Source organism: Bos indicus x Bos taurus, chromosome 22 (assembly GCF_003369695.1).
Source record: "Bos indicus x Bos taurus breed Angus x Brahman F1 hybrid chromosome 22, Bos_hybrid_MaternalHap_v2.0, whole genome shotgun sequence".
Taxonomy (NCBI): Eukaryota; Metazoa; Chordata; class Mammalia; order Artiodactyla; family Bovidae; genus Bos; species Bos indicus x Bos taurus.
Genome location: NC_040097.1, coordinates 46,543,430 through 46,556,050, shown reverse-complemented (window position 1 = coordinate 46,556,050; position 12,621 = coordinate 46,543,430). Strand labels below are relative to the sequence as shown.

Below are 12,621 nucleotides of genomic sequence, written 5' to 3'. Positions count from 1 at the left end.
TCAAGAGGCTCTTTAGTTCTTCTTCACTTTCTGCCATATCATTAAGATGTGGTCAAATGTCATGGCCACAGAATCATCCCTATACTAAAACAGCCTAGCTTATATCCAATTAAAGTAAGTAGCAAGAGAAATGATTCTTCAGATCTACTTTCAGAAATAAATGTGATTCTGTAACATTCCCTTTATAGAAGACTAAAAAATGCAAACTAGTCTATGTGACAAAAGGCAAGTAAGTGGTTGCCTGGGGACAGGGACAGAGGAAGGATGAAGGAATTACCGAGGGTGCTAAGGAAACCTTTTGGAGGTGATGGAGATTTTCATTATCTTGACTGTGGTGATGGTTACACAGATGTATACATATATTCAGTTCAATTGGTCAGTCATGTCCGATTCTTTGCGACCCCATGAACCGCAGCACGCCAGGCCTCCCTGTCCATCAACTCCCAGAGTCCACCCAAACCCATGTCCATTGAGTCGGTGATGCCATCCAACCATCTCATCCTGTCATCCATTCCCCTCGTGCCCTCAATCTTTCCCAATATCAGGGTCTCTTCAAATGAATCAGCTCTTTGCATCAGGTGGCCAAAGTATTAGAGTTTCAGCTTCAACATCAGTCCTTCCAATGAACACCTAGGACTAATCTCCTCTAGGATGAACTGGTTGGATCTCCTTGCAGTCCAAGGGACTCTCAAGAGTCTTCTCCAACACCACAGTTCAAAAGCATCAATTCTTCAGTGCTCAGCTTTCTTTATAGTCCAACTCTCACATCCATACATGACTACAGGAAAAACCATAGCCTTGACTAGACGGACCTTTGTTGGCAAAGTAATGTCTGTGCTTTTGAATATGCTGTCTAGGTTGGTCATACCTTTCCTTCCAAGGAGTAAGCGTCTTTTAATTTCATGGCTGCAGTAACCATCTGCAGTGATTTTGGAGCCCAGAAAAATAAAGTCAGCCACTGTTTCCCCATCTGTTTGCCATGAAGTGATGGGACCGGATGCCATGATCTTTGTTTTCTAAGATCATGTTGAGCTTTAAGCCAACTTTTTCACTCTCTTCTTTCACTTTCATCAGAGACTCTTTAGTTCTTCTTCACTTTCTGCCATAGGGTGATGTCATCTGCATACCTGAGTTTACTGGTATTTCTCCCGGCAATCTTGATTCCAGCTTGTGCTTCCTCCAGCCCAGCATTTCTCATGATGTACTCTGAATATAAGTTAAATAAGCAGGGTGACAATATAAAGCCTTGACATACTCCTTTTCCTATTTGGAACCAGTCTGTTGTTCCATATCCAGTTCTAACTGTTGCTTCCTGATCTGCATAGAGGTTTCTCAAGAGGCAGATCAGGTGGTCTGGTATTCCCATCTCTTTCAGAATTTTCTACAGTTTATTGTGATCCACACAGTCAAAGGCTTTGGCATAGTCAATAAAACAGAAATAGATGCTTTTCTGGAACCCTCTTGCTTTTTCCATGATCCAGCAGATGTCTGCAATTTGATCTCTGGTTCCTCTGCCTTTTCTAAAACCAACTTGAACATTTGGAAGTTCATGGTTCACGTGTTGCTGAAGCCTGGCTTGGAGAATTTTGAACATTACTTACTAGCGTGTGAGATGAGTGCAACTGTGCGGTAGTTTGAGCATTCTTTGGCACTGCCTTTCTTTGGGATTGGAATGAAAACTGACCTTTTCCAGTCCTGTGGCCACTGCTGAGTTTTCCAAATTTGCTGATGTATTGAGTGCAACACTTTCACAGCATCATCTTTCAGGATTTGAAATAGCTCAACTGGAATTCCATCACCTCCACCAGCTTTGTTCGTAGTGATGCTTCCTAAAGCCCACTTGACTTCACATTCCAGGATGTCTGGCTCTAGTTGAGTGTGAGTGGTCACACCATCGTGATTATCTGCTTTGTGAAGATCTTTTTTGTACAGTTCTTCTGTGTATTCTTGCCACCTCTTCTTAATATCTTCCATTAGTACTGACCAAATTGCAATTTTTTAACATGTGCAGTTTATGGTATGCCAACTATACCTCAATTAAGCTGACAGAAAAGGTTAAAAAAAAAAAAAAAGACACACTCACAAAAAGAACTGGACTAGACAGACTCCCATCCCTGATAAGATGGCAGACAAGATACCTGATCACTCTTCTAAGGAAAGCAGTTTTACTCTACATCCTTAAAATGCCTGAGAGAGCTGACAAAAAAAAAAACAAAGAATAATCAAGCCAAAAATCAGCTGCAAGATGAAGGGATAAACAGAGCACTGAAGTTTGCTTTCATTCTCTGAGCCTGCAGAACTTGGTAACTTTGAGCTTTGATGTCAAGGCCTCAAGGGCCCAAGGCAAGAGTAAAGTTGATACAAACTCTCCAGCTGCACCCTCAAGGAACCACAAGGAAAGCTGTCTTTCACAAAACTTAGCACACAAGAGAACGTTCCAGTGCAAGAGGAGGAAGGGAGGGAGCACTAAATACTAATTGAAGAAGACATCCATATTAATTATTAAGAATTAGCTCCAGTGTATATACCTCCATATACTTTTTAATACTGTGTAACTATTAAGTGAAAAACGTTGTTCTACCCGCTATATAAAATGAGACAAAGTGAGAATCTACATTTCTACTTTCTCATTTCTCATTACAGGCAAAAATAACTCTGTAAGGATAAGTAAGAAAGCAACTGCGATGGTTATTTACTGGGAAACTACACAGACGGGGACAGAAAAAGAAAAGGGACCATAGGCTGCGTACCTTTCTATACTTCCAAGGTCTGTAGTTTCATGAATGTGTCTCTTCAAAATATAAAATTATCTGAGAATAAACTCAACTAAGTGAAATACACAAAAAGCTTTATGAGTTAAATCACTTACATGAACAAAAAACTTGTAATATAAATACACAGAAACATCAGTTTTTGTGCATTAAATGTACTAATACTATGTAATAGTACATAAATGTACTAATACTCTAATAGACTCAGCACAATTCCAAACATGTATTAGAAGACTCAAAATCATAAAGATATCAGGACTTCTGCATAGTCGATGCTGTTTTCAAAAGATGATTTCATAATTGGACAATCTGATTCTAAAATTTTTTCTGACATGCAAATGACCAAGAAGAGCCAAGACATTTATGAAAAGGAAGAATAAGGAGGAGAGATTTGCTGTACCAGCTATCAATACTAAATATGGAACTAAGTGATTTTAAATACTGATGTTTTCTAACAATTACTTTAATTGCCTTAAAATGATGATTATCCAGAGAGTCAACTTAGATACTAAGGATACTGAGATTATATAACATTTAAGCAAGTTCTAGAACCAAAACAAGTGGAAACAAAGAACATTTGATTAATTTATAACGTACTGGCACTCATTTAAAACAGAGCATCACATGAAATGAATGACTCATAATGTATCTATATCTATTTAAGATATTCCCCCAAAAAGAGGTCAAAATCTGCAGCCACAAACTCTCACCACCATGTTATTAATAACAGCATGTGTATTAGTGACTCAGTCGTGTCCAACTCTTTGCGACTCCATGGCTCCTCTGTCCATGGTATCCTCCAGGCAAGAAGTCTGGGGTGGCTTGCCATTTCCTTCTCCAGGGGATCTTCCTGACCCAAGGACTGAACCCGGGTCTCCTGCATTTCAGATTCTTTACCATCTGAGCCATAAAGGAGGCTTCCAGGTGGCACTAGTGGTAAAGAACTCGCCTGTCAATGCAGGTGAAAGTAAGAGGCTCAGGTTCAATCTCTGGGTCAGGAAGATTCCCTGGAGGGGAATATGGCAACCCACTCCAGTATTCTTGCCTGGAGAATCCCCTGGACAGAGGACCCTGGTGGACTACAGTCCATAGGATGGTAGAGAGTCAGACACGACTGAAGCAACTTAGCACGCACACACTCACATGTTAAAAGGTCGTCTCTTGTGTTGTTGGAAGAGAGTGCTTGCTATGACCAGTGTGTTCTCTTTGCAAATCTCTGTGAGCCTTTGCCCTGCTTCATTTTGTACTCCACGGCCAAACTTGGTGCTATAAGTAGGTAAGTTTATGTCACTGGGTGTGTTTGTATCTGCTTTGGCAAACTTCAGGAGATGGTGAGGGACAGGGAAGCCTGGCATGCTATACACACACCCCACTGTGTGTAAACAGTGTGTTAAATATCAATGGTGTTTTTATACTGGAAGAACCAATGAAATCTTCTTGCCTAAAGGAGTCAAAGATGGCAGCAACCTGGGGACAGTGTCGTGGGGAGGGGTGCGGGAGGGGATCTGGTCCATTGGCTTTAAAATACAGCTTGAGACTCTCCTACACTTTAAACAGAAAGAGGCACTGGGAAAGAGGGAAGACTGACCAGGAGAGAGAGAAGAGTCAGAAAGACACCAAGAGCCTCTCCCCTCCACAGGCAAAATTTTCACTGTTTCCTTACATATGCCCAAAGAGGCAAAATCAAAACACTCTGATATTAACACTTATCAGCCAGGAAATGTCTGAACACATCAGAGAGCAAGAGAGTTAACCAGACAGTCTTACCTCGGTGGCTATAAGATAGATCAGCTCTCCCAGGGTTGGTAAAAGGCATTGTTTTAATTTGCTGTTCCTGAAATTTTCCCTGATTAATTCAGTTAAAAGAGTGATTGCCTGAAAAGAAGGGGAAAAATGTATATTATTTCATGCATATCTCTCAGTTCTTTACCCTATATGTAACACGAAAGACATTCCACAAAATCCATCTGATATTTTTAACTGGTCTACAAATGATTGTCAATATATGGACCTTATTCCTGAAGTAAAAATAGGAACTCTCCTAGACGATGATGTAAATTTGTTGTTGTTCAGGCACCAAGTCACATTCGACTCTTCACAACCCCATGGACTGTAGCATGCCAGCTTCCCTGTCCCTCACCATCTCCTGGAGTTTGCCAAAGCAGATACAAACATACCCAGTGACATAACTTACCTACTTATAGCACCAAGTTTGGCCTTGGTGTACAAAATGAAGCAGGGCAAAGGCTCACAGAGTTTTGCAAAGAGAATGCACTAGTCACAGCAAACACCCTCTTCCAACAACACAAGAGACAACCCTAAACACAGATGTCACCAGCTGGTCAATACCGAAATCAGACTGATTATATTCTTTGCAGCCAAAGATGGAAAAGCTCTACACAGTCAGCAAAAACAAGACTGGGAGCTAACTGTGGCTCAGATCATGAACTCCTTATTGCCAAATTCAGACTTAAACTGAAGAACATAGGGAAAACTAGGAGGCCATTCAGGTATGACGTGAATCAAATCTCTTATGATTATACAGTGGAAGTAACAAATAGTTTCAAGGGATTAGATCTGATAGACAGAGTGCCTGAAGAACTATGAACAGAGGTTTATGACACTGTACAGGAGGCAGGGATCAAGACCATCCCCAAGAAAAAGAAATGCAAAAAGGCAAAATGGCTGTCTGAGAAGGCTTATAAATCACTGAGAAAAAGAGAAGTGAAAGGCAAAGGAGAAAAGGAAAGATATATCCATTTGAATGCAGAGTTCCAAAGAATAGCAAGGAGAGATAAGAAAGCCTTTCTCAGTGATCAATGCAAAGAAATAGAGGAAAAAAATAGAATGGGAAAGACTAGAGATGTCTTCAAGAAAATTAGAGATATCAAGGCAACATTTCACGCAAAGATGGGCAGAATAAAGGACAGAAATGGGATGGGCCTAACAGAAGCAGAAAATATTAAGAAGAGTTGGCAAGAAGACACAGAAGAACTATACAAAAAAAGATCTGAACGACCCAGATATCCATGACAGTGTGATCACTCACCTAGAGCCAGACATCCTGGAATGTGAAATCAAGTGGGCCTTAGAAAGCATCACTAAGAACAAAGCCAGTGGAGGTGATAGAATTTCAGCTGAGCTATTTCAAATCCTAAATGATGATGCTGTGCAAGTGCTACATTCAATATGTCAGCAAATTTGGAAAACTCAGCGGTGGCCACAGGACTGGAAAAGGTCAGTTTTCATTTCAATCCCAAAGATGGGCGATGCCAAAGAATGTTCAAACTACCACACGATTGCCCTCATCTCACACGCTAGCAAAGTAATGCTCAAAATCCTTCAAGCTAGGCTTCAGCAGTATGTTATCTGAGAACTTCCAGATGTACAAGCTGGATTTACAAAAGGCAGAGGAACCAGAGATCAAACTGCCAACATCCGTTGGACCATAGCAAAAGCAGGAGAATTCCAGAAAAACATCTACTTCTGCTTCACTGACTATGCTAAAACCTTTGACTGTGTGGATCACAACAAACTGTGGAAAATTCTTAAAGAGACGGGAATACCAGACCACCTTACCTGCTTCCTAAGAAAACTGTTTGCAGGTCAAGAAGCAACAGTGAGAACTGGACATGAAACAACAGACTGGTCCCAAATTGGGAAAGGAGTACGTCAGGGCTGTATATTGTCACCCTGCTTGTTTAACTTATATGCAGAGTACATCATGCGAAATGTCAGGCTGGATGAAGCACAAGCTGGAATCAAGATTGCCAGGAGAAATATCAATAACCTCAGGTATGCAGATGACACTGCCCTTATGGCAGAAACTGAAGAAAAACTAAGGGACCATTTGATGAAGATGAAAGAGGAGAGTGAAAAAGCTGGTTTAAAATTCAATATTCAAAAAACAAAGATCATGGCATCCAGTCCCATCACTTCATGGGAAATAGATGGGGAAACAATGGAAACAGTCACAGACTTTATTTTGGGAGGCTCTAAAATCACTGCAGATGGTGACTGCAGCCATGAAATTAAAAGATGCTTGCTGCTTGAAAGAAAAGCTATGCCCAACCTAGACAGCGTATTAAAAAGCAGAGATATTACTTTGTCTTCAAAGGTCCATACAGTCAAAGGTCTGATTTTTCCAGTAGTCATGTATGGATGTGAGAGCTGGACAAAAAAGGCTGAGTGTGGAAGAACTGATACCTTCAAACTGTGGTGGAGAAGACCCTTGACAGTCCCTTGGACACCAAGGATATCAAACCAGTCAATCCTAATGGAAATCAACCCTGAACATTCATTGGAAGGACTGATGCTAATGCTGAAGCTCTAATACTTTGGCCACCTGATGCAAAGAACTGACTCATTGGAATAGATCCTGATGCTTTGAAAGACTGAAGGCAGGAAGAGAAGGGGATGAGAGAGGCCGAGATGGTTGGATGGAATCACTGATTCAATGGACATTAGTTTGAGCAAGCTCCAGGAGATGGTGAAGGACAGAGAAGCCTGGCCATGCTGTAGTCCACGGGGTTATAAAGAGTCAGACATAGCTAAGCGACTGAACAGAAACAACACTTACAGCATTTATCAGTTACCAAGCACTTTCACTATATCGATAATCTGCCAGTCAACTGTGGCTCTGTCTTTAAAGCCAGAAAACCTAGGCTGAGAGAGTGGAAACAACTTGCCCCACACACCATCCATGCCACTTGGAGGCTTATACTGCATTAAATATTGCATGCAATTCTTATACCGCATTAAACTTTTAAGTGATTCCTTCAAAAATATGAGAGGGGCAATATTATAACAACATTTCAGTATAATTCACTTTGAAATTCTGCAGCATATTTTTATCAGATCTAGTTAATTTCCTGGGACTCATGCAGAGAAAATCCCATGCTCCATGCCAGAATTTATACCACAAAACACAAGGTTAATCAAATCACACTGGGACCATAAACTAGGGTTGAATGGTTTCAGAATGATACATATAGAATGAAATGGGAGGGAAATGTATGTAAGTAGTATGGAAACATTGCTCTGAAACAGTGCAACTCAAAACATGGTGTACAAACAAGACTATTTCTCATGGTGATTAAGACCGAGGTTTTTAAACTGAACATATATCAAAACACTATGTTGCACACCTAAAACTAACACAATGTTGTATGTCAATTATATCTCGCTTTACTCATTTAAAAGTTTAAAAACTGAAAGTGAGCAATTTAAAATTCAGAACAATTTCACAGTGTTATAATACAACATCCCAGCACATGATCACTGGTTCCACTTTGTAAACAAGAGTGTGGACAAGCTGGAGCTGGACATCAAGCCGCTGCACGATAGTCATGCACGGGAGGAACACTTGCGGTGGGGACAGTTTTGATTTATAACTGACCTACAATGAGCTACATTTTCTTGTTTTTCTGCCGTGCCGTGTTGATCAATCCAAATAGGGATTGATCCTGGGGCCACCGCAGTGAAAGCTCCGAGCTGTAACCACTGGACCGCCATGGCATTCCCCCAGTTGTACGTGTTTACAGTGTATAATTAGATACATTTGACATACACACATCCCATGTGAAACCACCACCACAATCAAGACAGCAACAGCCTCAAGTGTTTCCCCAAGTTCCCTTGGTAACCCCCATCCCACTACCTTTCTCTTCCACCAGTTTACTTTCTGTCGTTAGTTTGCATTTTCTACAGTTTATATCAGTTGGATCACATATCATGTATCCTTATTTGTCTGGCTTCTTTCACTTAGCATAATGCATCTGAGATTAAAGCATGCTATTTTATTTATATATAATGCATTCTTTTTTATTGCTGAGTACTCTTCCTCCATATAGACATAACATCTTATGTAACCCCACCACTTACTGCCTTCCTCCCTATATAAAATGGTTGAGGGGGAAAAAGCCATCATATACAACACATTAGCCTTTGCAGGTCATTTCCACACACAGCATGTCTTTTCCTTTATCCTGGATTAATCATCCACTGATCATTCATTAATATTACATTGAACCATCTGAAATTAACAATGCTCAGCCATTTTTTACCCTATGAAAACCACAAACTTACCATAAAAGAGTGGATAAAGGCAAGTTTTCTAAAAAGAAAGGAAACGATTTTTTTAAAGAAACCTAGGAATATGAGGAAAGAAACAAGAACATAATAGGCAAAAATACAGGTAAATTCAATAGTCTTTCCTTCTCCTATTAAGCTTTCTAAATTATCTTTGATGTTTGAAGCAAACATTATAAAAATGCTTGATTTGGTTCTAAATGTATTTAGAGGATATATTTTACTCATTACTGACCAGGGGATTTCTGCATAAACTAACTCCTATGGCCAGCAATGTGCTATGTAAGTGAACACTGAAACATCTCTGGTCAATAACATTAAGGTAATAAAAGACATATCAATACATATCTGGTCAATAATATGCTAACTATATAAAACTGAAGGAGGTTAAATGGTTGAAAAAGGAGGTTTTCTATACTTCACTTGAACGGGTGAAATGATGATACCACTAGACTGTGATTAAATTATATATACTACAAATATAAACAATGTTTAAAAAAAACCCAAAGATGATCTAAATAAAAGAGGAGGTATATTTTTATGTATGTGTGTGTATTCTATTTTCTATACAATATGATGTTTTGACATCTTAAACAAACCATTCTGGCTGGGGAGAGAATGACCTTCCTAGGGCCAGCCAATTCTTAGAGGTAGCTAAGGCCCAGGAAAACTGAGTGTTAGTCACTCTGTCATGTCCGACTCTTTGCAACCGCGTGGATTATAGTCCACTAGGCTCCTCTGTCTGTGCAATTCTCCAGACAAGAATACTGGAGTGGGTAGCCATTCCCTTTTCCAGGGGACCTTCTTGACCCAGGGATCGAACATGGGTCTCCCACATTGCAGGCAGATACTTTATAGTGTGAGCCACCAGGGAAGTCCCAGGAAAGCAAGTCTTCAATATGCTAACCAGCAAATCCAGAACCATACCTCCTCTATCTGGTCCTTATACCTCAGAAGGCAATACTCTTCCGTCTTCATCATCCTAGGCCAGGTACCAGGCAACTAGAGACTGTCATTATTCCCACAGGCTGCTGAAAGTATTCAGACCAACCAATTCTAAGCTATTTATCCTGCGCTGCCTTTCCCGTGGAAACCCCAACAAAGGCCAAAGCCTAAGCACTTCTGTCTTCTGCCTCCTGACCACCTTGGTGTTTTTCCACATGGCTCTGTATGCCACCTGTCTCGAGGAGCACTAAGCATAATCAACTCTATTTTCCTGAGCCTCTGCTCTTTCTCCTCGTGTGGCCAATCCTGACTGACCATCTCATAAATCAATACAAAAAGGAGATATACTAGGTTCATAGATAGTAAGACTCACAGTAAAGATGTCAATTTCCCCAAAATTGATAGCCTGGTTTATCGAAATTCCTATCAAAATCCTACCAAGATTTTTTTGTAGATACTGACAAGATTATCCAATTTATGCAGAAAAACAGAAGTATCAGAATCGCCAAAACAATTTTGAAAAAGGAGAATAAAGTGGTTGAAAACTGTTCTATCTGGTTTCAAGACAGTATATAGTTACAGTAATCAAGACTGTGAGGCAGTGTCAGAGAGACAGGCTCTCAGATCAATGAACCAGAACACAGAATTCAGAACTAGCTCCACACTAGTAGATTTTTGACAAATGTGCAAAGGCAGTATAATGGAGGAAAGTCCATCTTTCAACAAATGTTGCTGGAGCAACAGGCTTTCCACTGGAAAAACAAGTAAATCTCAGCCTAAGTCTGACACTTTATACGAAGTATTAACTCAAAATCGATCACAGACTTAAATGTAAAACAGAAAAATAGAAGTAAAAAACAAAATACAGATATATATTAAAGTCTTCAGAAACTAGGTAAAGAGTAGATCTGATACCAAAAGCACAGAGACATTGTACCAAAGAAGCCATACAACTCGAAAATAAGCATATGAAAAGACGTTCAACAGTACTGATGGTTAGGGAAATGCAAATTAAAACCACAATGAGCTATCACTACACCGCCATCAAAAACAGAGTGACGATAGCAATTGCTGCTAAGGATGGAGAGAAACTGGATGGCTCACACCATCTCTAGTGGGAATGTAAAATGGTACAGCCATGCTGGAAAATAGTTTGGCACTTTCTCAATAAAAACACAACAAAGGAACCACTAAACATGCAGCTGCCACAGGACCTAGAAACTGCACTCATCAGCATTTATCCCAGAGAAATCAGTACTTCCATCCACACAAAACCTGTTGTTCAATTTTATAGGAGCTTTATTTGTAACGGTCAAAACTGAAAATGATCCAGGTTATCTTTCAACAGGTAAATGAATACAGAATACTATTCAGATCAGATCAGATCAGTCGCTCAGTCGTGTCCGACTCTTTGCGACCCCATGAATCCCAGCACGCCAGGCCTCCCTGTCCATCACCAACTCCCGGAGTTCACTCAGACTCAGGTCCATCAAGTCAGTGATGCCATCCAGCCATCTCATCCTCTGTCGTCCCCTTCTCCTCTTGCCCCCTATCCCTCCCAGCATCAGAGTCTTTTCCAATGAGTCAACTCTTCGCATGAGGTAGTCAAAGTACTGGAGTTTCAGCTTCAGCATCATTCCCTCCAAAGAAATCCCAGGGCTGATCTCCTTCAGAATGGACTGGTTGGATCTCCTTGCAGTCCAAGGCACTCTCAAGAGTTCTCCAACACCACAGTTCAAAAGCATCAATTCTTCGGTGCTCAGTTTTCTTCCCAGTCCAACTCTCACATCCATACATGACCACAGGAAAAACCATAGCCTTGACTAGACGGACCTTTGTTGGCAAAGTAACGTCTCTGCTTTTGAATATGCTATCTAGGTTGGTCATAACTTTCCTTCCAAGAAGTAAGCGTCTTTTAATTTCATGGCTGCAGTCACCATCTGCAGTGACTTTGGAGCCCCCCAAAATAAAGTCTGCCACTGTTTCCACTGTTTCCCCATCTATTTCCCATGAAGTGATGGGACCAGATGCCATGATCTTCGTTTTCTGAAAGTTGAGCTTTAACCCAACTTTTTCACTCTCCACTTTCACTTTCATCAAGAGGCTTTTAAGTTCCTCTTCACTTTCTGCCATAAGGGTGGTGTCATCTGCATATCTGAGGTTATTGATATTTCTGCCAGCAATCTTGATTCCAGCTTGTGCTTCTTCAAGTCCAGTGTTTCTCATGATGTACTCTGCATAGAAGTTAAATAAACAGGATGACAATATACAGCCTTGACATACTCCTTTTCCTATTTGGAACCAGTCTGTTGTTCCATGTCCAGTTCTAATTGTTGCTTCCTGACCTGCATACAAGTTTCTCAAGAGGCACGTCAGGTGGTCTGGTATTCCCTTCTCTTTCAGAATTTTCCACAGTTTATTGTGATCCACACAGTCAAAGGCTTTGGCATAGTCAATAAAGCAGAAATAGATGCTTTTCCGGAACTCTCTTGCTTTTTCCATGATCCAGCGTATGTTGGCAATTTGATTTCTGGTTCCTCTGCCTTTTCTAAAACCAGCTTGAACATCAGGAAGTTCACGGTTCACATATTGCTGAAGCCTGGCTTGGAGAATTTTGAGCATTACTTTACTAGCGTGTGAGATGAGCGCAATTGTGTGGTAGTTTGAGCATTGCCTTTCTTTGGGATTGGAATGCAAACTGACCTTTTCCAGTCCTGTGGCCACTGCTGAGTTTTCCAAATTTGCTGGCATATTGAGTGCAGCACTTTCACAGCATTATCTTTCAGGATTTGGAATAGCTCAACTGGAATTCCAT

At 40.6% G+C, this 12,621-nt stretch overlaps 1 protein-coding gene across 4 annotated transcripts in view; it reads right to left on the bottom strand.

Moving 5' to 3' along the window:
- The window catches only part of ULK4 (unc-51 like kinase 4), a 519,962-nt gene that overhangs the window by 420,055 nt on the left and 87,286 nt on the right, over positions 1 to 12,621 (bottom strand). For all 4 annotated transcript variants that reach the window (XM_027522707.1, XM_027522705.1, XM_027522704.1 and 1 more), the window contains one exon: positions 4,539 to 4,646. In XM_027522707.1, coding sequence (XP_027378508.1) covers positions 4,539 to 4,646 — 108 coding nt within the window. The remainder of the gene's footprint in view (positions 1 to 4,538; positions 4,647 to 12,621) is intronic.